Below are 26,666 nucleotides of genomic sequence, written 5' to 3'. Positions count from 1 at the left end.
CCAGAATACTGACTACCTCCACAGCCATGTCTGTGGGTTCAGGTGCAGGCTGTTGGAGTGGGTGGTGGCATTCTATCTCCTTCTGTTCAAAACATAAATAGAATATGCTAAGTTCAAAGTACATTTATTATCAAAGGATATATACAACATACACCCTTGAAATTCATCTTCTCGCAAGCAGCCACAAAACCAAGAAACACAGTAGAAACTGAGGAAAAACCCACATACAGAGACCATCAAACATGCAGTGTGTAGGAAAAAACAGAAGTCATCCAAACAATAAAAAGTAACAAATAACAGACAATATTAACCATTGGGTTCCCAAAAGTGGACGCATAGCCACTAGGGCGCTGAGGTGAACGAAGCCTGGCCAAGAGCCTGTTTACTGCTTCTGAATCTTGCGGCGTAGAACCCAAGTCTTCTCCATCTACCAGCAGCAGAGGCCAGTCGAATGCAGCAGATGGCGCTGAACATGTGTTTGTTTTCCACTCTCATTCTTGACAACTTTAATCTTCCTTGATGCTTCAGTCAGTGCAGAGTAATGGAGCTGACCTCAAGTTTGTGTTCCACCATCAGAAATTGAGGTAGCCACCCCCAGCCATGGCCGTCCATGCCCTTTCCATTCTCATCCTTGCTGAATGCCCCAGGAGATCACAAAAGCACCAGATCATTTGGTTGGCTCAAAACTACATCCTTTAAATGGGAATTGAAGGCTGGAATTGATGGCAGTTCAGAAGAAGAAATGTACTTAGAAGACGAAGAGTATGTGGTAGGTTTGTGAATGCTCTGCAAGGTGTCGGCTTTGCTCACTGGCGCCATCTTGTTTCTGCAGATGCTGATTGGGAAGGGAATCACTGTTGGGGACGATGCTGTATGACTTTGTTTTGAAGCTCTTTACAGTAAAGTAGTAATCTTGTGTGTTGCACTTTACTGCTGCCACAAAAAAAAAACAAATTTCATGACACATGAGAGATGATAAGCCTGATTCTGATACGAGTCTCTATTGTGGACTGAGAATGGAAAGGAGGCAGGGAGAGGAGAATCATGGTTGGGGAAAAGGGAGAGGGAGAGGGTAGGGAACGGGAAGCACCAGAAAGACATTCTGTAACGATCAATAAGCCAGTTACCTGGAATAAAGTTACATTGCTTGGTGCCTCAGATTTGGGTGTGTGTGCACCCGTGCCAGGCCCCACTCCTAGCACTCCTTCTCTGCCATTTGTGCCACACCCTCACCATTCCCAGTATCCTTTGCTCCTGCAAGATTTATAAATATGCTCTCCGCTTCACGTTAACAAATACAGTGCTGTGCAAAGATCTTAGGCACCCTAGCTATATGTATTTTCTAAGACTTTTCCGTAGTACTGTAAACTGGCAGCTAGTCTGGGTCTCTACTTTGAACTGATTGATATTGTCTCTTGGCATCCCTGACAGTTTTCTGGAGGTTGTATATCAGTTTCTTGTAAAGGTCAGGGTCACCTGATTTGAATACCACAGTCCTAGACTAATAGAGAGTGGATCCCACGGTTCATCATGATTTCTGGTTTGGGAATACCTGTATTGTCCTCTTTGATACACGGTCCTCCACACACTTTCTGATGAAGTCCTTACCAATGTTGTCATACTCACTTAGGCTGGCTGCAGTGTCTTTGAACATGGATCAGCCTACCTACTTAAAGTGTTCATGTAGAAGCTCATCTGTTTCCTCAGGACAGCACTGTACCTCTTCCTGTTCCAGATCTTTTTGTTTCAGCTTATGTTTGCACGTAGGGAGAAGGAGAACAGCTTAATGATTTGATTTTACCAAAGTTCAGTTGGGACATGGCTCGTTAGGGGTCATCAATGGATGTGCAGCAGTAGTCAAGGGTGTTTGCATAGAAGACATGCTGGTAGTATTTTGTAAACACAGTCTTGAAATTGGCCTGGTTGAAGTCCCTGGCAATGATGAAAATGGCCTCAGGGTATCTCGTTTCAAGGCAATTGACCATGGAGCATAGTTCATTCAGTGCAGTATTCAAATCCACCTGGGTGGAACATGGGCTGCCAGCAGGATAGTTGCAGTCCCGAGCCTGGGCAACACTTCACTGTCTGATATTCCAAGCTGGGTGAGAAAGAACTCACCAGACTTCCGTCAATTTTTGACCAAAAAAAAATAATGTGAATGGTCGAATAATGCATTGTTTCAATGGTGTTGGGTGAGGGATAACTATTACAGGTTTCTCCCGCTATTCGAAGGTAGAGCGTTCCTATGAAATGGTTCGTAAACTGGAATGTCGTAAAGTGAAGAAGCAATTACCATTTATTTATATGGGAAAAATTTGTGAGTGTTCGCAGAACCAAAAACGAACCTGCCAAATAACACATAAAATCTAAAATAACAGTAACATATAGTAAAAGCAGGAATGATCTGATAAATATCTAGCCTATATAATGTGGAAATGCTTTTCTACAATTATTGCAGCACTGTCCACTGCAGCGAAAATCTCACGCAAGCGCTCTCGGCAGCAACACACGACGCAAGCACTCTGGGCAGAAGCATTCTTTCCAGTAACCTTTAAGCTATGAAGCTACCAAGTAACATATAAAAATACACAGCCTATATAAAGTAGAAATAATGTACACCCAGTGTAGTTTCACTTACCGGAATCAGGAAGACAGCACACTGATGATGGTGTGTTAGGCTGAGTCGTCGGAGGTTGGGGTGGTGGTAGATAGAGGAGACTGGGGTATCATCTCATCGTTGTCTGTTCCCATCAAGGCAGGCAGGTCACCTTCTTCTATGTCTGCCTGCCTCGATGTCGAAGATCGAGTTTCCTCGTCTGCTGTGGCTGATGTGGAAGGCTTGAAAAACGACAGTATGCTTGACTGCTTAGCCTTGGGCATTTTTCTATCATACAGTTCTTTGTAAGCACTCAAACCATCCTGCAAATATGCCCTAAACCTTCGCACCCTTTCAAAATTAAAGTCATATTTTTCCATAATCATTGCAGCGTTGTCAATCACAGTGAAAATCTCATGCACTTGCTTCCCATTCAGTTCCTGGGCGACTTCACTTTCGGACTGTTCACTACTGCGTTCAGTTTCAATTGTTACCCTTTCCTCTTCATCAGCTCTTCACCTCTCAGTTCTTGGTCATGGGATGCCAAAACCTCTTCAACATCATCTTCGTCAACTTCCACAAACCCTTAGCCAAACTCACTTTGTCCTTACTTTGTTCACCATGATCGAAACACTTAATTATGTCTAGTTTTATGCTAAGTATAACACCTTTATATGCTCTTTTAGGCTTTTCCGATACCTTAGAACTCATCTTGCTAACGGATGCACAAAATAAGTCGACATAAAGCACAGATGCTCACAGGCACGTGTTTAAGCAATGCCGGCTAGAATGAAGTTTCGGGGGAGGAACTTGGCTGCTTGGCGCGCGCGCTGCCTTTTTTCATAACAGTGAGTTGACGTAAAGCAAACGTTCGAAAGACGGGGGACACCTGTAGTTAGGAATTTTTCTTCAGAATAGTGCCTGTGCCATTTTTAATGTTCACCTGACAGCTGGTACTCCTTCAGAACCATGAAATTTGTGCTTAAGTCTCTGGAATGGAAAATTGGTAAAAGAGAGTATATGGATCAGCCATGATAAAATGGCAGAGCAGACTTGATAGGCCAAATAGCGTAATTCTGCTCCTGCATCTTATGAATCTTATGAAATTTAAACGCATGGCGTTCTGAGTCAGAGGTGTAAGTGTTAACAATGGATCCACAGTTGAAAGCAGGCAATCACTTGTATCAGCCAGAGAGTGTAGACATTGAGATGTAATTGAAAGGGGCTGATTTTAAATTCCCCATTAAATGTAGATAAAAAAATATTGTTCAGGATTCCTCGTTTGCAACAGGTTATGATGCAAGCTAACTGTAAGAATAATACCCTTCCCAACCAACTCATACAGCAAATTTATACTCTCTGTAGTTAATCTCACTGCTAAATCAGACATTAGACTGAAATGTTCCATTTCTTTAAGTGTTGTAGCAGTTAATAGTAATTTTTCAATCAAAATGTAAACTTCCGGCAACTTTATTTAAAATTTGAATTCCGAGAATTTTCATAAGTGCTTCTGAATTTTATGTACTTTTAAGGAAGATCTTTCTGTTTTAAGTTTGTGTAAGCTTTCTTGTTGGACTGTCATGTTCTGTATCATTCAATTGGCTAGGATGCAGGCCTGCAGGAAATTACCTCCTGACAATGATACTGTTAACACAGATAGTACAAGGTGGGGCCTGGCCTTCATTTCCTATGAAGGAAGCACCTGGTTCTTTTAGCATGGAATTTCTTCCTGATTGTGTGAGCATAGTGTCTGGGGTGTCATAGATGTGGACTAATATTTTATCAACAAATAGTGTCTTGCTAGGTTATTGCTTGCAATTGAGGACAGAAGAGTAAGCAAGGGTCACGTAGCTGGTCCATCAGACTTGGCCCAACCATTAGCTGGACCTTCCTTGGTTGTAGCATCATGGGAGAGGCCAAAACCACAAAGTATCCACAACTTGGAAGAGAAATTTCAGATGGATGCTTTTGTTATATGCTGCGGGGGTTTAAATCTGTGATCAGCAACTTCTGTCCTTGGGAATTTCCATATTGGGAAATCCCAGCTGTTTGAAAACCCCAATTGTCAATTGGCCAGGAAATATTCTAGAATGGGCTTCAGACTCATATAAGGGGTCTGTCAGATGAGTTTTCCGTTGAGTGTCTGTTTCATAATCTTGTAGTGGAAGAAGAGCTAATTCTGTATGCCAAATATTTACAATATACAGATCTTGAAATTACAGAGAGAAACATCTCTTTCTCCTTCTGTAAAGGCATTATATTCTCTTTGAAGCTGTTCATTTCTTTCCTTACCTTCTGGCAGTCTAGTCCTTGGAATCCTGGCAGACCATTGTCAAAACTTTAACTGGCTTTATGAAGTAGTTTGGATGTTCATTGATTGTCCTGCATTTGGTAAACCCAGTAGAGGGGAAGGATTGGAATTAAATTTGAGACATTTAACATTTTAACAATCAACTTGACTCCATCCAAACCATTTTTTGGAGATTAAGACCTTAAGATGTAGGAGCAGAATAGGGCCATTCATTCCATCGAGTCTGTTCCATCATTCAGTCGTAGCTGATTTTTCTCAAACCATTGTTCTCCCTTCTCCCTGTAACCTTTAACCCCTTTACCAATCAAGAACCTATCAATTTTGGTCATGAATACAAGTATGACTTAAAATTCTCCACAATGTTGCTATCAGGTCTATTCAAAAACTTGAATAAAAACTTGAATCATTGTTCTGAGGTTTATTTATTTGAAAAATTTGGCTACTTAAATTGGAGCAAGCAGGAGTAATCAGTCAGTTGCTCCGTAGTCTGTAATTTAGCTCTAAAATATCAGGAACTGAGGTTATATCTTCATGGTTGAAATTTTTGGCATATTTCAGGAGACCCTTTCATTGCAAAGACTGATTTTATAAATACATTTTAATTAAGATTTGCCTGCCAGACATCACATTGTATGGAAGATTTTTCCGAAAGTTATTCATTCATGCCCTTATAACACATTTTATTGCTGTAACTGCAGAAGCTGGTTGATCTCTGCAATATGTCCCACGTTGATTTGACTAGTCCTCATACAGGATCATGGTTAATGTGAATTTTTACCATTCCTTCCCACGCATCCCGTTCTTTCATTCAATAATTTAATTTTTGTGTGGTGTTTTTGCTCCAGGTTTAAAACTGAGGTCTCAACAACTTTAATTGAAATTGCATTTTAGCCATGGTAAAACTCTCTTAAATCATTTAGTATGAGAATTTTCAAACAAAGATTGATACTGAGCCACATGAAGATCTCCGGTAAGAAGACCATAAGATCAAAAGACAGAGCAGCAGAATTAGCCCATTTGGCCTGTTGAGTCCGTTCCACCATTCAGTCGTGGCTGATCCCTTTTTCCAGTCCTCAGCCCCACTCCCCGGCCTTCTCCCTGTAACCTTGATTCAGATTCAGTTTATTGTTATTTAGAAACCACAGATGCAATGCAGTTAATAAATGAGACAGCGTTCCCCCAGAATGGTATCACAAAAGCATATGACAAAACAGACTACACTAGAAAATCCACATAATGTTTGGCAATCCCCAATCCAGAGTCCGGAGAGGCTGCTGTGTATTAATATCGTGCTACCATCTAGCGCATTCCCCGGAAAGGAGCTCCAAATCCACTAGACAAAAACAAGACCAAAAACTAAAGCTACAAGACCTGCACAAAACCACATAATTACAACATATAGTTACAACATTGCAAACAATAGCATAATTGATAAAAAAAAAAAGACTATGGGCACAGTAAAAATAGTCCAAGATGTTAAAGGACTGTGAGTTCAAAAGAAATCACCGCAGTTTCCACAAGTCCCCAGGGTCCCAACAGATTCGCCATCCCACGCCAGCGGCAGAAGGGAGTACCCCCACTATGGACTTCCAAGGCGCCGCCCGACTCAGCCTCGCAGACGCAGCACACAATGGAAGCTTTGTCGAAACCAGCCTCGCAGACGCAGCACACACCGAAAGTGACCTGAGTCCGTCGAACCTCCGAGCCGACGACTATCCCCTCCGGCACAGCTTCTCCGAGCACCATCCTTTGCCGAGTGCATTAAGACGGCCCCACCAATGGCCATCGGCAACGCGACCCAGAGGACTGGGGGCCTGTTCTTCCCAGCAGAGACCCGGTCCTCACAGCAGCAGCAGCAACGAAGAAGGTCTTCCTGGAATTTCCCGATGTTTCTCCGTGCTTCTACGTCAGTTTTCAATCGATTATGATTGCGCACGGCACCCCACTTCACAAATAATGGATAATCAGTTCCGGACTGACCGCTGCAAGCTGCGTCGCGCTGCCATCTTGGATGCTGTGTCCAATCACTCTATCACTCTCTGCCTGAAATACACCCAACAACCTGGCCTCCACAGCTGCCTGTGGTAACAGGTTCCACAAATTCACCACCTTCTGGCTAAAGAAATTTCTTCACATCTCTGTTTTAAATGGATGCCCCTTTATCCTGAGGCTGTGCCCTCTTGATCTCGACGCCCCCCCCCCCCCCCCCCAACCATGGGAAACATCTTTTCCACGTCTTCTCTGTCAAGGCCTTTCAACATTTGAATAGTTTCAATGAGATCCCCTCATCCTTCTAAATTCAGCGAGTGCAGACCCAGAGCCATCAAAAATTCCTCATACGATACCCCTTTCATTCCCCCGTGAACCTCCTTTGGACCATCTCTAATGCCAGCACACCTTTTCTTAGATGAGGAGCCCAAAACTGTTCACAGTACTCAAGGTCAGGCCTCACCAGTGCCTTATAAAGCCTCATCATCACATTCCTGCTCTTGTACACTAGACCTCTTGAAATGAATGTTAATATGGCATTTGCCTTCCTCACCACCGACTCTACCTGCAAATTAACCTTTAGGGTGTTCTGCACAAGAAGGTGGTGCATTCAGTTGCAGTGGCCTCTCAGGGGCCAACTAAAGGTGTTCTCTTTGTTAAATGTATTTTTTATTATCGTAAGGCTATACTGGACTCCCAAGAATTATGTGCACAGCAGGTCTACTACATCAGTGAGCTAGTTGTTGCTTGGAGTAGCTGATTGGGGTGTTGTAGCAGCTGGCCGATGGGTCAGAGAAGGAGAAGCCGGCTGGCGGGTCAGAGAATGAGAAACTGTCCAGTGGGTGGGAGAAGGAGGAACCAGCCAGCAATTTAGAGAAAGAGAAGGAGCTATTCGGGATATCATAGGAGGCTGGCAGGATGTTGGAGGAGCCGGTTTGGGTGTGGAGGAGCTGACCTGGCTGCAGACCATGTTGCTGCTTGCTATTCAGAAGCATGGAAGTTAGTGCAGTATATCCGTGAGAGACTGTCTCAGCCATTTGACTTGTGATCGCAAGACTCAGTTGGACAGTGATAATTTAAGTTGCCGCAAGCCTGTTGCTTTGATCTGGTAGAGGGACAGGTGACTTGGGAGGTGTGCAGTCTCAGTTGTAGTGAGGACTCAGCATCAATGCCTCAGGCTTGCCTGCTGCTGCAGACCAGGTGAAAAATGCAGTGGCACTACAGCATGGTCTCTGCGCTCGGCAGGGTCCTTGCCTCTCCCGTCAGTACTGCCCTCCCGTGTTTGAGCGGTGGAGTGACAGGAATGTGTGTGTCTGTACACTGTCAGGAGACTGTACCATTGATTGCTGGACATTGCCACTCAGGGTCTTGGACTATATGTGGTTTTTTTTGAGTGAATATACTTTGCTTGATATTTTTGAATGTTTTGCACGTTGGCTCCAGAGGAACGCTGTATCTATGTAGGGTTTCAATAATAGTTAAACTTTGATTTGATTGATTTGATGAGGGGCTAACATTTGGACTGATGATCAAATGTTTGGCCAAAGAGGTATGGTTTATGGAAATAGAGGGAGTCAGTTGGGGAAATCGACAGAGCGAATTCTGGACCTTACAACCAATGCACAGGTTTCACTCAAGTCATGGAGATGACTACGAAGCTGAAAGTAGGGTGGAGAGAGGGTCACAGACATAGAGGTGTGAGGCAGTAGAGATTTTTGAAAATGAGGATGAAAATCTTAAAACTACAACATTGCTCAACAAGGAGCAAATGTGGGTCAGCAAGCACCAGGAGTTTGATGGGTGGAAGGGATGTATTCCCACAAGGAAGGAGTTGGGAATATTTCCTTTCTTTCTCCCCCTTAACGAGGTGTGCATCCTTATGTGAGCAAGGTTTCAGCCACACTGGACACATTTAGCTATTTCATTCTATTCCTATTTTTCACATAAGTATTGAGACAGTGGGTATTAAGCAGCTGTGCCACCACTAAATGTTAAACAAAAATGGAAGAAATCCTTTTGGCGTTTCAGAGCAATTCCATTGTAAAAAGTGACTCGACTATACAAATTAAGCAATGGTGAAATGTTTTATTGCACCGATTGATGGCCCATCAGCTCAATGAATGACCTCTTTTAATGCATAATCCACAAACCTGGGTAGTTGGCCAGAACGAACTGCAGTGTGGATTAATATGACAGTAATTAAGTGAGTTATTAAGTAACTTAATATAATAACAAAGGGATATTGTACGTGAGGTAGAACAATGCATTTAGTTAAGTAACATCTGCACTTCACTCAGACAACTGAAGGAAACCAGAAGGCAGTTATATAACATGTATTTAAAGATGGGGGAAAGGTCATAGAGTATTTCTCCCCCTTGTGAACATGGCAAGATTATTGATTCATACAGCACAATTACTACTGTTCTTTGCCATTTCATATATCCCCTGTGTCCTGCATAGAGTGGTCATAATGGTTAATGCCCCGTCTCTTATGACACTTTGAAGAACTCATTATATTTATCAGAAAACCTTTGAGAAACTTTCATATTCAAGATCAATGCTCAAATCAAAGGCAGTAATGTTTTCGGTAAAATTTGGAGTGTATAAGAAACTGCTCCAGCCAAGGAAATGGAAGGGTTTGCTAGTGGATTGGCAGACAGGGAGATGATTTGAGTGGGATATACAGTACCTTGTAAAAGTATTCAGTCCCCAGCCCTTTGTTCATGTTAATGGGTATTTTGATCAATTTAACTGAGAATTTTTATTTGTGAATCACATGCTCCTTTTTTAACAGACGAGTCCAAAAAACTTGTTTGAGTCCAACAAATTGTAAAGCATGATAAACTAAAAACTTAAAAACTGAAGTGTAAGCAGTTCAAAAGTATTCATCCCTCTTTACTTGGTACTTAGTTGAATCACCTCTCTCAGCTATTACAGCCAATATTCTTTTTGGGTAAGTCTCTTATTAGCTTTGCATAATGTGATCGAGCAAGATTTGCTCATTCCTCCTTGCAAAATTGCTTAAGCTGTGTCACTTGGGGAGCTGCAGTGGACAGCAATCTTGAGATCTTGCCAGAGATGTTTGGTTAGATTAAGATCAGGACTCTGACTGGTCCACTCAAAGACATCAATTTTCTTCATCTGAAGTCACTCCATGGTTGCTCTGGCAGTATGCTTTGAGTCGTTGCCCTGCTGAAATACAAACTTCCTCACCAATTTAAGCTTTGTGCAGGAGGCTAGCAGGTTTTTATCCAGGATCTCTCTATATTTAGCAGCAATCATCTTCCTATCAATCCTGACCAAATTTCCAGTCCCTGCTGCCGAAAAGCATCTCCATAGCATGATGCTACCTTCACCATACTTTACAATAGGGGTGGTGATATCTGGCTGGTGCATGGTGTTAGATTTGTGACACACATACTGCTTAGTATGATCAGCAGATCAGACAGCATCAATGGAAAGGTATAGAGGATTGACATTTTGGGCTGAGCCAACCCCCACCAATGACCTGCTGAATTCCCCCAGCACTTACTGTGTGTTACATGAGAACATAAGACATAGGAACAGAATCGGCCATTTAGCCTGTCAGGCCTGCTCCACCTTTCAGTAGGGTCATGGCTGATCTAGCAGAGGACTCTGCTGCACTTACCTGATCTTTCTGGTGACCTTTAATTACCCTGCTGTGTAAAAATCTATCTAGCTTTGTCTTCAATATAGTTAATGAGATAGCTTCTAATGCTTCCCTGTGCAAAGAATTATGTAGATTCATGACTAATTATATGTCCTAATTCTACTCCCAAGTTTTAGACAACACTTAGAAAATAGTGTTCGGTGCTGGTCAGGAAGGATGTGAAAACCCGAGAGAAGCCACAGAGCAGATTTACCAAGGTGCTGCTGAGATTACAGAGCATGTTTTATCTGAGAAAGTTGAGCAATCCAGGTTTTTTATCTCTAGAGGGGAGGAGGGTGAAAGGTGACTTGATAGTGGTATGTAAGAATATGAGAGGCGTGGATAGGGTGGACAGTCAGTGCTATTTTCCCAAGGTAGCAATGGCCAACTCCAGAGTACTTCTGTTTAAGGTAAGTGGAGGAAAGTCTAAGGGCGATGTCAGAGGTAGGTTTCTGGTAGATGTCTGGAATGCACTGCTGGGGTGGTGGTAGAGGTTGATATAAAAGGGACATTTAAGAGACTCTTCGATTGGCATATGGATGTTAGAAAAATGAGCGTTATGAGCCATGTAGGAAGAAAGGGATAAATTGATATGGAATAGGTTTATGTAAGTCAGCACAACATTGTAGGTCAGAGGGCCCATACTGTTATATGAATCTTGAGGCAATGACCCCTGTTTCTGGTCCCACCTGCCAGTCAAAAAAACTTGTCTCCTTATTTCATAATTTTATATATTTTTGTAAGATAACCATATAACCATATAACAATCACAGCACGGAAACAGGCCATCTTGGCCCTCCTAGTCCGTGCCGAACCCTTAATCTCACCTAGTCCCACCTACCCGCACTCAGCCCATAACCCTCCACTCCTTTCCTGTCCATATACCTATCCAATTTTACCTTAAATGACACAACTGAACTGGCCTCTACTACTTCTACAGGAAGATTTCCCTGTCATTCTTCTGAATTCCAATGCGTTGTTGTCCCAGTCAACTCACTTTCTCCCCATAGACTAACACCCCTGATCTCCAGAATCAACTGGCTGAACCTCCTCTGCTTCACCCCAGAGCCAGGATCTTTTCTCAAGTAAGGAGACCAGAATTTGGAGGCCTATAGACAAGTCTCATCAGTGATTTTTCTCCCCCTTCACTATTCGTGATCTCTACCCAGATGAGTTCAACATTCTGCTCCTTGGATATTGTTTATCTCTATTGCTCTAATCTCATCCTTAATTAAGAATGCTACCCCACTTCCCTCATCCTCCTGTTTGATCCTCCGTTAATATGTGATATCCTTGGATATCTAAATCCCAGTCATCTCCATCCTGTAACCACATTTCAGTAATGACCACTAAATCATATCCCTTTGTTCTATTTTATGCCACCAGTTTGCAGACCTTGTTTTGAATACTACGAGCATTCATATAAAGTGCCTCTATATTTGTTGTCCTTTTCAAATCTAGTAATCTTTCTGCTCTTTACATTTGACTTTTCTGTACTCCACTCTTACTTTTCTCTTTTCTAACTTTTGTTTTAGTCTCTGCATTGCTCCCCACTGTCTTTCAGCATGGATTTCCATGCCTGTTGTATTAGCATAAACCTTTCCCTGGTGGAGGAGCAACACCTTATATTCCATCTGGGTAGACTCCAAGCTGATGGCATGAACATTGATTTCTTGAACTTCCGGTAATGCCCCCTCCCTCACCATTCCCATTTCCCTCTCTCACCTTATCTCCTTACCTGTCCCAACACCCCCCTCTGGGTGCTCCTCTCTTGTTTCTTTCTTCCATAGTTGTCCTTTCCTCTCAAATTCCCCCTTCTCTAGCCCTGTATTTCTTTCACCAATTGATTTCCCAGCTTTTTACTTCACTCTTCCCCATCTCACCGTTTCTCCTATCACCTACTGCTTAGTGTTTCTTCCTCCCCTTCCCCCACCTTCTTTAACTCCTCATCCTTTTTTTCTCCTCCCAGTTCTGATGAAGGGTCTCAGCCTGAAACGTCAACCGTGCTCTTTTCCATAGATGCTGCCTGGCCTGCTGAGTTCCTCCAGCATTTTGTATGTGTTGCTTGGACTTACAGCATCTGCAAATTTTCTCTTGTTTGTGTGTTGATCCCGGTCTTGTCCAGTTGTTGCCTGTCTGGTTTATACTGGCTCCTCTCCACAAGAACTGAGTCCAGTGACTGGAAATTCAGTTAGTTAGTCCTAATGAAAATCTAATCACTCACAATGTCTATCAAGGTTAAACGGATAAAGCCTTTTATTGCCCAAAAATATTTATTTGTTCTACAAATGGGGCTCATTGTTGGGTGCGATAGTTCACCTCCTTTATGCTATTCAGGAAAACAGACCATGACAATTTATTTGTAACTGGTAACTTTTGATACCCAGGCTATAAATAATGTGAACACCTTTCGATGGTTGGTATCATACCAAAGGAAGATGGTTTTGGTTGTTAATCAATCCTGCCAGCTCCAGGCATCACAGCTGTAGCTCTTCAGGGCAGTGTCTAATGCCCAACCATCTTAAGTTGTTTCATCAATGATCTTAGTTGCATCACAAGGTCAAAAATTGGGGTGTTTGTTGATGATTGTACAATGATTAAATACATTTGTAACACCTCAGCAAATGAAATACTTCACCCTGGCAATGGCATTGAGCTAAGACTCATCCGCGCTGCAAAAAACCCATGGAATGACAATCCAACAAGAGTCTAACCACTGTGCCTGATATTTAATGGCATTGACATTCGTGAGTTCTCTATGATGAATACCCTGAGAGGCACCATTGACTAGCTGGACCTGTGCCACATAAACACTCTGACTACAAGAATAGGTTAGAGGTTTTGTGTCCTGCAGCAAGTGACTCAACTCCTTACACCCCAAGGCCTTTCAGGAATCTGTAAATCACAAGTCAGGTGTGAGATTGAATATTCTCCAGTTCCCTAGAAGAGTGCAGCACCAATAACTGAAGAATCTCCAGGATAAGGCAGCCTGCTCGATCGATACCACATCAGCTACCCTATACGTCCATTCTCTCCATTACTACTGTCTGTATATGCCATCTACAAATGCACTGGAGCTCTTCACAAGGCTATTCTGATAACACTTCTCAAACCTGTGACATCTACCAACAAAAAAAGAAGGGGGCAATAGATAAATAGGGAGCACCATCACTGGCAGGTTATCCTTCAAATTCCATGGTATACTGACTTGGAGGTTCGTTATCATTTAATCTAAGTTTTGGAATTTACTCCCTAACAGCACTGTGGCAGTACCTTCAATAAAAGGACTAGTGGTTCACCCTCATCTTTTTGAGCACAGTTAGGATTGGGCAATATATGGTGGCCTAAATCACAGAATTTTTTTTGGCAACTGTTGCAAATCTTGTGTAAAAGTTGCAGGTAGTAAGCACCCAGCACCACATACAATTATGCAGACAAAAGGGTCAGGGATCTTTACTCATTCTCTTGTGTGTGAATGCCCTAGCTGCTCTCTGCTTTAGCATCAGCTACTCATTATAAGATTAATATATGTATTTGAATTACCCATTAAAATTAAATAGGTGCTTTTTGCAAGTGGTTTCACTAACCTTGATTCATAATGTTCCAGAAATATGTGAATATTACTCTGCAGGGGACAGTAAAAGCCACCCACAAAGTATTATGTAGTCATTTGGATAAACTTATTTTTCATCCTGAGACTTAGAGAATCTTGTGAGTGCAGTGGCATATTTTCTTTCTCTGCTTTACCCTACTATGATATATGGTTATGGTCCAATAAATCTTTCAGATTTGTTCCTCTGCTGACTCTTTAAGGGGTAATTCAAGTTTGGATAGAATTCTTCCAACAGTGTTGCCCCTTCCAATCTGTTGTTGAATTAGGCATTCTTCATTGAGCAGTGGGACTCAGCCAGACATTAAAGGTCTAGTGTGTATCACAGTCCAGTCTGATATGTCTTTTCCTGTAGAGCACACCAGGAAGTGATCAAGAGCAGCAGTGTAGGCTACTTTTAGCAAATTTCAGGTTTTATTGCACATTAAAAATGACAAGTTATTTCTTGTTGGATTTATGTCCCACATATAGTTTCACTGAGTTGGTTAGACACAATGAGTTATTATTTGTCTCAAAAGAACTGAAATGCAGCCATCATCCCACTCTCTGCAAAGAAAATATTGACTGATCTTGACATATCAATATCATTAGACCTTAAAAAGGCCCAGGCACTGTATAAGTTCCTAGATTTGTGTGCTTTTCTGGTTGCAACCCATGAGGTGTGGCTGATGCTTTCCTGCAGAGAATTCCGGGACACTGATCCAGCAGCAATGAAGGAACGATGGCTTGTTTCCAAGTTGGCATGGTGTCTGAGCAGAAGAGATTTTAAATTAAGCTAGGTTAGTTGCTGTGGTGCTGCCTATGGATATATTGAGTGGATTGGCAGGGCAGCTTTTAATTGCTCAGTGACGCTGCAGTTGGTAAGTTTCCACCTCTGGTGTCTTTGGCTTGTAAGTCACTCTCGGGAATCAGAAACAGAGTCACTTCCCACACAGCATTCAGTCGCAGCTGATAAGGCTAGTTTTAGACCAGTGTTGCTGATGTTTTATTTTTCAGTAAAATTGTGCGGGGATTAGGAAGGGCTAATTACAGAGTCTTTCTGAATATGGTAAGGAACAACCACAACAACACTTACATGGCCTTTCATAAGATAACCACTCCAAGTCACAGCACAGGAGTTAGAGTAAACTTAAAATTAAGGGAGAGGCATATAACAAAGATAATAGGGCCGGTTAAGGAGAAATCATTGAAAAGTCTACATATATATAGCTAGGATGCCTAAGACTTGTGCACAGTACTGTATAAGGAAGAGAACTAGATAGATTTTGGAACAGAATGCAAGAGCATAGTGGCTTATTTTGACCCTTTCCCTCTATACACCATACTCTCAAGAATGAGTAAGTAAGAATACAATGCCCTCCTGGCCTCTGTTGGAACTATATATGGAACAAAAAGAATGGCTTCCACTGGTGAAGCATCAAAAGTCAGTGATGTGCAGTCTTGCACAGTCCTGCCCATGAAGGTAAAGGTTAGGATCTACATCTGCCCCTCAGCATCCTAAATCAAGAGAGAGAGAATTGCACAGCTTTCCTGCTGCTTTAAACTCTTTGCACTATTCCTCCTGCTGGAAGTGTGAGAGGGAATGTTTAATGCGGTTGGAGTGTGCCTTCAGATTGTGTCATCTATCAGTACTTCTCCCTCTTCTTCCCAATATATCACGTGCCTGGGGAAAATGACCTTTTGGTTACGGCATTGGACAGTGACTGGCTGTGTAATTGTTATCAACAAGAGGAGAAACTGTCATGAAAAGTTTTAGAGAACAAATATAACTTGTTCAACTGCATGATGCACTTGTATTTGTCTCCTCTTTCTCTGGCTTCAGAATGCCGAATCCAAATGTAGTGTTCCCACCACAGTTGTTGCAGAATCTCACTCAGTTTTTTTTCTTTTAAAGTTGATCAGGACAATTGTAGTACAATGAGGGTTTAAAATTTCTTTACAAGGGCCAGTGCATTTATCTGACTCTACTTCGTGATGTCATCTTCAAGTACAAGGCACATCCAAGTGTGTATCACAACTGTTAAGTTCACTAAAAAGGATAATGTGCTCAATTCAGTGTAATTTTTCATTCCAGGTTCTGAAAATCCTGGTGCGAGCTGTGGAAGAAGGGATCACTGATCACAAAGGAAATTCTGCAAAACTTTTGACAGGGAAACTGCGGGAGCTATTTGGTAGGCTGACTTCCAAAGTAACGAGTGATGCTGAGATTTGGAGGTTGTATGCTAAGCTTTGTGGTGATGGGCAAACAGGAAGCTCAGAAGACAATGAAAAGGTTGGTCGCCAATGCGCCGTGGATTTTAGCCAGAGCTTAAGCATCTTATGAAAGTGCAACTCTTGTTGCTTAGTTTCCTCTACCCACGTCCCCACTCGCCCTTCCACCCACAGTACCACTCTCAAGGTAGGAGAGTCAGCAAGCAGTGAGTGCCCTCTTAGCTTCAGCTAGTATTATACATAAATCAGCTCCAGCAAGGTGCAGCAGAGTTCTGCAACCCCCAGCTATTTCAGGTGTTCTTTGCTTGTCAATAACTTACATTCTACAGAATTCAATTGCTGCTCTTATCAATGTGTTCCTTTGGGATAAAATGTCTGGCTGTAATTTAGGCTGGTGTAAATCACCCATGTTTTATAATATTTTTCATCGTTAGCTATCTTTACTTGCTCTTTGGGCTGTGTATGCATACAGTTACTTAGCATTCTTTTATACTAGTCCTTCCACATCTGCCTAATACACCTTAATTAAAAACATCATGTTCTTTACTTTTTAAATATGTAGCAACTTATTGTATGGGACATAGGGAAAGATTAAGGGTGGCATGGTAATGTAGTGGTTAGCACAACACTTTACAGTACCGGGTTCAATTCCCTCAGCTGCCTGTAAATTAAATTAAACTAAGCGAGACCTTATACTTCTTTCAGTCCAGAGTGCATTTTTGCAAAGATCTATCCACTACATGGATCTTTTTTTAATTATAAGACCATAAGATATAGGAGCAGAGGTAGGCCATTCAGCCTATCAAATCTGCTCTGCCTTTCAATCATGGGCTGATCCAATTCTTCCAATCGTTCCCACTCCCCTACCTTCTCCCCATACCCTTTGATGCCCTGGCTAATCAAGAACCCATCTATCCCTGCCTTAAATGCACCCAATGACTTGGCCTCCACAGCTGCTCGTGGCAATAAATTCCACAGATTTACCTCCCTCTGACTAAAGTAATTCCTCTGCATCTCTGTCCTAAATGGACATCCTTTAATTATGCCTTGAGTGAATCCTAGTGTTCACTATTTTCCTGAATTCTCTTGTTCTATTTGGCCATCTCCACTTCTGTAAGATGTCACTAACCTGACTCACTCATAAGATTTACAGCCTGCTCAACACTGATTTGATACTGTTCTTGTACTGTCTCAAAGTATACCCATATACCAGTCCTACTCCCACACCATACAAGGATTGGCTACATGACTGTGCCTTGAAGTTGCCCAGCATCTGGCATGGATCCAAAGATGGGAAGTATTTCCAAATCTAGCCACGAACTTGTAACAAAACTTAACAATATCTGAACCTCCACCAGTTTTGAACCTACATAGGTTCACTGCAACAACGCACCAAAGTTCCTGAGGCAGTACCTTCCAGACCCACGACCACTATCATCTAGATGCACAAGAACAGCAGATACCTGGGAACACCGCCACTTGGAAATCCCCCTCCAAGTCACTCACCATCCTGACTTGGAAACATATAGCTATTCCATCACTGCTACTGGGTCAAAATCATGAAATTCCTTCCCTAACAGCACTGTGGGTGCACCTACACCTCAGGGACTGCAAAAGGCAGCTCATCACCACCTTTTCAAGGGCAACTAGGGATGGGCAATAAATGCTGCTTAGCTGGCAACACCCACATCCCATAAATGAATAAATAAAAAAAAGGAAGAGTTGCAATTAATTGTTTTTCCTGATAATTACTTGGACAGTCGATCTTCTCTCAAAAGATATTTTGATATTTTTATAATATCCATCTGAGGAGTTGGTGTTGCAACTCAAGGAAATGTTGAAAATGCTATATTTCTTTAGTAATGCACAAATGTATTGGGCTAGAGGATGCATTCAGTCCACTGACGTCCAAGTCATGAATGGAAGCATCATCAAATCATTGCCAGGTGACAAAATTGAAGAAACCTCATGAGTTTGCTGTGCAGGGTAATATTGTGCTGCGGTTGTTTCAGGTCAAATGTGGTTGATGGCTCTTGTTCAGCTTCCTCATGCAGAAAACATTACATTTATAAATTGGCATTGGATTTTCATACCACAGGATCTCAGAACTTAGCCATTATTATTGTCCCAGTGGGCTTGGTCCAGACACTCTGATGTTTATAGTGCCTGGAGAGTTCACCATGCTCAATCATTTCATTGCCACTGGTCCAAAACAGTCTTAAAAGTTTTTGACTCACTCTCCCTTGCTTCTCATAAGCACAAAACATCCATTCAAATCATTGACAAAAATACAATTATTCAGTGAATGAAAGACCACATGCTGTGTTATTTTAAAAGCATGCTCACAATGTACCAGTCCAATATTTTTGAGTTGGTTTAAGCCCTAAAATTGAGTGTACTTTTGGGTGGTTCTATGTGTGTGTTTGCTGCTGCAGGCTTGCTCGGGCAAAGCCACATGCTGTGAATCTTGGGACACCAGAGCCTGTTGTGGGCAGACATTGTCTATTCACACCTAATTGTGTTCATTTCTCCGGCTCAGTGTTGATCATAAAGTGTTTTGCCCCTGCATGTAATAAATATCTCATGATGAATCACCCAGTGAGGCAAACTGTCAGCCATATGGATGTAAAATAAGAAACATGAAAGCAATGTAAGGAGAAACATCAGATCTTTAGTTTAGCTGGGCATTATTTTTTCCACTACAGGTGTAAAATTAGGCAAAGTTAGTTAAATAGGTTTGAAAAGAGGGAATTATTACGAGGGGTAGAAACTAATTTTCAGCCACCAAAGTCTATCTGAACCAAAAGACCTCGGGTTAGTTGTTAGTGCCTGGCACTTGGCATACAGAGAGCTGATTGTGAGGATTTCTCTGCAAAGCAATTTCATGACAGTGTGTCTTACTAGGTTCCTGAAGCCAGCTTATAATCAGTGACTGAAACTAGCAGGCCGATCCTTCAGAGGTACTCTAGCAACTGAGTCTTATCCTCAGATTTTTAAAATGTGCTCAGCTACAGCTGATATTTCTGGCTCTGTCTACCTAATGGTTAGGAGGCAATGTTTGAAAACCTGTAGTTAGTTATCTTGTACAAATCAACGTATGTCAGCATACTGTTGCTCATACTTTGGCTGACAAGTGAATTTCTGTAATGCAGTTATTGACGTTTGGCTTGAAGAGGGCATGGAAGTAAAAGGAAAGGAATGAAAGAGTTTAATATATATCTTTCAAACCAGTTTAAACCTATACTTTTAAAATTCTTAAAGGTCATTCTATTCCTGAAGAAACTCAGTTGAAAATAAACTTCACAGAATCATAAGACAGGAGAAAATTTAGTCCACTTGGCCCATCGAGTCTTCTCCACTATTTCATTATGCCTTAATTTTTACCCCTCAGTCCCATTCTCCTGCCTTCTCCCCATGCTCTTTGATGCCCTGACTAAATAAGAGCCTATCAACTGCTTCTTTAAATATACTTAATGACTTGGCCTTCACAGCCATCTGTGGCAATGAATTCCACAGACACACCGTCCTCTGGTAGCACAGTAGCATAGTGGTTAGCACAGCACTTTACAGTGCCAGCAACCTGGGTTCAATTCTCGCTGCTGCCTGCAAGGAGTTTGAATATTCTCCCTGTGACTGCGGAGGTTTCCTTCCAATGCTCTGGTTTCCTCCCACAGTCTAAAGACATACCAGTTAGGATATGAATGCTAACATTGCAAATGCTTTTCTTGCCTCCAACTCAACTTTCAGGGAATCCTTCACAAGGACTCCTAAGTCCCTTTGCATCTCTGATTTTTGAATTTTCTCTCTGTTTAGAAAATGATCTGTGCCTTTATTCCTTCTACTGAAGTGCCTGGCTATACACTTCCCTACACTATATTCCATCTGCTACTTCTTTGCCCCCTTCTCCCAATCTGCCTTCTGCAAACTCCCTGCTTCCTCAGCACTACATACCCCTCCACCTGTCTTTATATTGTCTGTAAGTGACCACAAAATCATCAATTCCATTATCCAAATTATTGATATGTAAGGTGAAAGAAGTGGTGTAAATACCAATCCCAGTAGAACACATCCAAGGATAGACCCCTTTATTCCCACTCTTTGCCAATCTGTCCATGCTAGTATGAATAATATCGTGTAAATACCATTGGCTCTTATTAAGCAGCATCTTATCAAAGGCTTCCTAAAAATCCAAGTAAACAACATCCACTGAGACTCCCTTTGTCTATCCTGTTTGTTATTTCCTCAAAGAATTCCAACAGATTTGTTAGGCAAGATTTCCCACTAAGGAAACCACACTGACTTTGGCCTAATTTATCATCTGCCTCCAAGTACCCTGAAACCTCATCCTTAATAATGAGGCCCAGCATCTTCCCAACCACTGTTCAATGCTGGACATGCTTTAAAGCAGCAGATGAATGGATCTTATATAGCATTTTGTTATAACGGACTGCTTTTCATTACAGCTGACCCACAGGAAATGGGAAGAGAGTGACAGAGTGTGGGATGGGAATTCCAATTGCCATCTGATCCCCAGTTAGCTCCCACTCCTCCATCCTTTAGACACATGTTCCCCACTTCAACATTTACACCATCACAAGTTCAACCCCGAGTCTCTCTCTCTTGGTTTATTTTCAGCACTGTGGTTTACCATGAGATTGTTTAACCATGTGTTGTAAAAGTGAATTATAAGCAACCCAAACATGTAGTAGTTGTGCTGTGTGCCCTTCATCTTTCATTTTAATGCCCTGCCTTTCCTTTCCAGGCCCTGCAGTATCTCAGTAAAGCACATCGGTGTGAAACACAGTCAAGTGGGTGGGAGAAAGATGCTGCCTCTTTCAAAGAAGTAGCAAAGCGAGCAATAGAACTCGCACACGGTAAGTTGCCAATGGCTAGCAGTTTGGGATTACGCAACTAGATGAGGGAAGCTGTTTCTGTCAGCAGTTGTTTCAAAGGCCAGGCAGACAGATTCAATGCTGAGGGGAAAAATTTATTAGGAGACTGAGATAAGTTCTTTTGCACATTGGTTATGTAGGGGTGGGATAAACAGCATTAATCAGTACAAGTTGGACAGGCACTGAGAATATTGTACAGGACTGTGTTGAAAAAATTGGTGATCCACAGCATCATCTGCGGTCTTGAAGCCACTCACCCGAAAGTGTCTCCATTGTTGCTAGTGACTTCAATCATGCCAACTTTTAAACAGAGTTTCCAAAATTCTGCCAGCATGTTAACTCCACAAGCAGAGGAGAGAATGTATTAGACCTAGTTTATACCAATGTTTGTGGAGTTTACAAGGCTGCCTCCCTGCCCTCACCTCAGACCCTCAGATTTTGCTAATCCCTTCGTACAGACTACTGATTAAACAAGTCAAACCAGTTCTCAGGGAGATCATGTCTTGGCCAAATGGCGCCTCCCCAGCTTTGCAAAACTGCTTTGAAAGCATGGATTTGAGCATATTCAGGGAGGCGGCTACCTACGATAATCACATCAACGTTGACAAATATGCGGAATTGATTGAGTGGCTATATAGAAAAATGCATTGAGAATATTACCATGATTAAACACTACACTACCAAGACAAGCATGAAACCATGCTGAATGCAGAGGTTCATGCACTGCTTTTGGATCGGGATGCTGCCTTCAGATCAGGGAGCTGGACAAATCTAAGGACAGCAAGAGCCGTGATTGAGTACGGACAGAAAATCCACAGACATCCTTGTGACACCAGGGACACGTGGCACATGTGGCAAGGTATACAGACCATAACCAATTACAAGTGGTGTCTGTACATCAACAACTGTGATTTCTTTCTTCCTGATAGGCTGAATATCTTCAATGCATGATTTGACACATTGAATGATGTGACATCGAGGAATTCCCCCTCCCTTCCTGAGGAACAGGCACCCTGCCGAGCCTGACCTGAGGAGGAAAGGATCCCACCCTGGTTAAATGAATGCAAAGCTGCCATGCTGGACAACTCAGGCCTTAAAGGACATGCCTCATATCTCTTTGAAACAGTTCACTATCCATGCAGGCTTCAAGGTAGCCACCATCATTCCCGTACCCAAAGAGAAATGTAACTGACCTAAATGAATACCGCCCAGTGGCAGTGATGTCAACAATCATGAAATGTTTTGAGCAGCTGGTAATAGATTGCATAAAATCCACCTTCCAGCTACATTGGACCCTTTCCAGTTCACCTACCACTCAAACCCGTCCACTGATGATGTCATAGTCTCAACTTCCACTTCGGCCTGTCCCACCTAAAAAAAAACCCATCATGTCTCATATGTTTAAACACGAGGAAATCTGCAGATGCTGGAAATTCAAACAACACACACAAACTGCTGGTGGAACATAGCAGGCCAGGCAGCATCTATAGGAAGAAGCACTGTCGACGTTTCGGGCCATGACCCCTCGTCAGGCCACCGTCATGAGAGGTGTAGGATGATGAGAGGCATTGATCGTGTGTATAGTCTTTTTCCCAGGGCTGAAATGGCTAACATGAGAGGGCACAGTTTTAAGGTGCTTGGAAATAGGTACAGAGGAGATGTCAGGGGTAAGTTTATTACGCAGAGAGTGTTCAGTGCGTGGAATGGGTTGCCGGTGACTGTGGTGGAGGCAGATATGATAGGGTCTTTTAAGAGACTCTTGGATAGGTACAGGAGGCTTAGAAAAATAGAGGACTATCAGTATCCTTAGGTAATTTCTAAAGTAAGTACATGTACAGCATAGCATTGAAGGCCAAAGGGCATGTATTGTGCCGTAGGTTTTCTATGACTCAACTGAATTGCCAGATTCAGCTCAAACACATCATCAAGCTCGCTGTTGACACTAAGTTACTGTCCTCATCAGTAACAATGATGAGTCATCATACAGAGAGGAGGTAGGCTTGTCAAGTGATGCAAGAACAACAAACTGAGTCTCAATTAGACCAGAAAAAAGAGATGATTATGGACTTCAGGAAAGTGCAGGTCGACCACACACCATTGCACATCAATGACTGTACCATGGAGAGAGTGAAGAGCATAAAGTTCCTTGGTATGCATGTTACATACGATCTGATCTGGACTCTCACTTGTCAAGAAGGTACAGCAGCATCTACCCCTTCTGAGCAGATTGAGGCAGGCAATGGCTCTCCATTCTCACTCTAACAACTTTCTACAGGAGCACCACCAGGAGTGCCCTGTCTTGCAGCAACATTGTGTCATACTGCGGCTGCAAGACAACAGACCACAAGATCCTGCAGAGAATAGTAAAAACCACTGAGAGGATTATTAGTGTCTCCTTCCCCCCAATTTATGACGTTTATTGGAAGCGTTGCAGATGAAGGGCCCAGAGCACTATTGAGGTTCTCCATCACCCATCCCACATTCTCTTTGACCAGCTACCATCAGGAAGGAGGTACCAAAGCATCAGGACTAGGACTGCCAAACAGGGTACAACTTCTTCCATCAGGCTGTGAGACTAATGAATACCTTGCCAGCACTGTCTCATCACTAGGACAGTGAGCTGTTTACTGTCTATCTGTGCTCCACACTACATGCAGTTTGAATTATATTTTATTAACCTTCTTTAGTTTACATGCTGTGTGTGATATATGTTGTGTAGGTGCACCACGGTCGTTTAGTTGTATGTATGTAGTCAGATGACAGTAAATTTGAACTTGCTGTTAGGGTGCACCATTTTGCAGTTTAAAATGTGACCAGGGAAAGTGAGAAATGTAGAAGTTTTAAGTAAGAAGTTATTAGCAACATGGTTGTTGTTAGGCCAGTGGATATACAGAGCTGTTAGTTCTAGAAGTAAGGTAAAGGAAAGTGATGAGGGGTTTCAAACAACACGCACAAAATGCTGGTGGAACGCAGCAGGTCAGGCAGCATCTATAGGAAGAAGCACTGTCGACGTTTCGGGCCGAGACCCTTCATCAGGACACATGATGAGGGGTGTGATTGGTTTATCATCTAGATATACTGATAATCTCCTCCATTGACTCCATTTACACTTCTGGTGGCTCATGAAAGCAGCTAACATAATCGAGGGCTTCTCGCACCTTAGTCATTCATCTTCTCCCCTCTCCCATCAGGCAGAAGATACAAAAGGTTGATAGCACCTAGCGCCAGGCTCAAGGGTAGCTTTTGTCCCACTGTTACCAGGCATTGATTAAAGATGAATTCTTGATTGTGGTCCTTGCACCATGTATGTCCACCTGCACTGCACTTTCTCTGTAACTGCAACACTATATTCTGCATTCACAACCTTAGTATACTTATAAATCATCATGTGAGGAATGATTTAACTGCTTAGCATTGTAGCAAATGCTTTTCAGAGGTATATTAGCATCTGTGACCTGTACCAATTCTGTTTTGCTTCTTTTCAAAAGCTTATGATTAATGGATATTTAACGTCTTGATATTTTTAAAAAGCAAATAGAAATCTGTCCTCCATATCAAGGTAACTTTCAAACAAAGCTAATTGCAGAGAGCCATAGCAATATTCCAAGGTTCTTCACAAAAGAAATTGACATTGGGATAATGGAGCATGTGACCAATCAGTTCAGAAAGATTCTGTTTTGTATGAAAAAAGACTTGGATTTCATTAGAGTAAAATGGGTTGTAAGATAACTTGCAATTTGTTTCATTATGTGCACTTAGTCAAGGAAGAGTAAGGTCAGGATTTGATCAGTTTTACCATTTTTTCAAGAGTGAGATAAAACAAAATGCAAAGTGCTTGGTCTTCATAAATGAATCAAATTTACATCTAATTTACTTATTATTTATCTTGTGTGTATCTCTCCAACTCTACTCTGTACTTTTCCTTCTCAGTACTTCCCTTTATTTTAAAGAAGTATCATTTGCTGAGGTTGAAATTGTTTTCTGTCATTTTCCATTTCATCATATTGTAAGAAACAAGAAGAGTGATTATTTAAATTTACATCTTTCTCATCTCTCCTATAACTAATTGCAGTATTTAGTAATTTAATGCTGAAATTGAAGTTGTGCCTTAATATCCTCTCTTTTCTGTAGTCTCCATTAAATGCAGTAAAAGCAAAAGTAACCCTCAGGAGGCTCTTCAGATGTTGTCCTCGGCTCGCCTCAACCTTCGCGGCCTCTCCAGCAAAGCACAGGTGGGACACTGACTTAGTTGCTGAATTTTCTTTCACATCCTGCAGAAGCACTGGAGTAGATTTATCAAATTCCCATGATCTGCTGGTCAGAAATATCAGATGCTGAATATCACGTGTTCTTGTGATTATATCCTGAGGTGGATGTATGGATGACAGTGCTGCTTTTATATTTTTCTTTGCATACATATCTTTTATATGAAAATTTTGCAGTAAAATACGTATTTTTTGTCAACAGGATTTTCACACAAAGTGCAACAGCACTCCAGTTGCAATGATTCAGTCTCTCTGGGACCATCTTCCTACAGGAGGTACTCAGGTGCCAATCTTTAAACCCCTGTCATTGACTTTGGTGGCCCATGAGAGCTGGTGTGCTGAGCAGATGCTTCCAAGCTCAGCAGGCCTTGTATTATTAATGACATCCCCTCAGCTCCTCTCCTCCTGTTTTTTTTTCCATTCAGTAAATAAACTTGATCTCTGGACAGACATAAACACAAATGACTTCACTTGCTGAGATCTCCAAATTAGAAAATCTCCAAATAAATCTATTCAGCAGCTTGTTATTTCAAAGATGCAGACATTGAGAAAGTGTATTTTCTTGGTTTCCAAATCTGTGTTTAGAGCATTTATGGTTTAAAATCTAGCATTTTTATCTTTGCAATGTTATCATGGCTTGGACATGGGTGGCAAGCAAGCATGACAAGAAGGGTTGTTCTCTTCTTCCCTCTGAAATTTCACGGAATGGTCTCAGCATCTGACTCGATTTGGCCCTGGCACCTGACTCACTGTCAAATCCCTGATTGGGAAGGCTATAATTTGGCTGCAATTGAATCATCTTCCGAGACAAGAGGCCTGGTACTTATCCCCAGTGGGAGCCTTAAGTCAAACGTATCTTCAGATCTTTTACCGGGGGGAGGGTGCTCGCCACCAGTTTGTTCTCAGAACCTCTCCCAAGGCCAGCCCTATGGCCTCTAGCATCCATCAGGGTGCAGAGAATTTAGATCAGCCAAGATCTAGCTGAAGGGTGGGATAGACCCAACGTGTTGAATGGTTTATACTTGTTCCTGTTCCTTCTGGTCTCATGAATGTGCAGTTCCTTCTTTTGTAGGCTGGTGTTTTGCAAACTTTTTTTTACATAATTTTCTAAATGTCTTGTGA

At 42.1% G+C, this 26,666-nt stretch overlaps 1 protein-coding gene across 2 annotated transcripts in view; it reads left to right on the top strand.

Annotated features, from left to right (window-relative positions):
• ttc27 (tetratricopeptide repeat domain 27) overlaps nt 1-26,666 on the top strand; it is a 250,402-nt gene that overhangs the window by 212,737 nt on the left and 10,999 nt on the right. For both annotated transcript variants that reach the window (XM_059985627.1, XM_059985628.1), the window contains 3 exons: nt 16,251-16,448; nt 21,150-21,261; nt 25,411-25,511. In XM_059985627.1, the coding sequence (XP_059841610.1) occupies nt 16,251-16,448; nt 21,150-21,261; nt 25,411-25,511 (411 nt within the window). The remainder of the gene's footprint in view (nt 1-16,250; nt 16,449-21,149; nt 21,262-25,410; nt 25,512-26,666) is intronic.

Source organism: Hypanus sabinus, chromosome 12, assembly GCF_030144855.1.
Source record: "Hypanus sabinus isolate sHypSab1 chromosome 12, sHypSab1.hap1, whole genome shotgun sequence".
Classification (NCBI taxonomy): Eukaryota; Metazoa; Chordata; class Chondrichthyes; order Myliobatiformes; family Dasyatidae; genus Hypanus; species Hypanus sabinus.
This window is presented reverse-complemented; position numbering and strand designations above follow the sequence as displayed.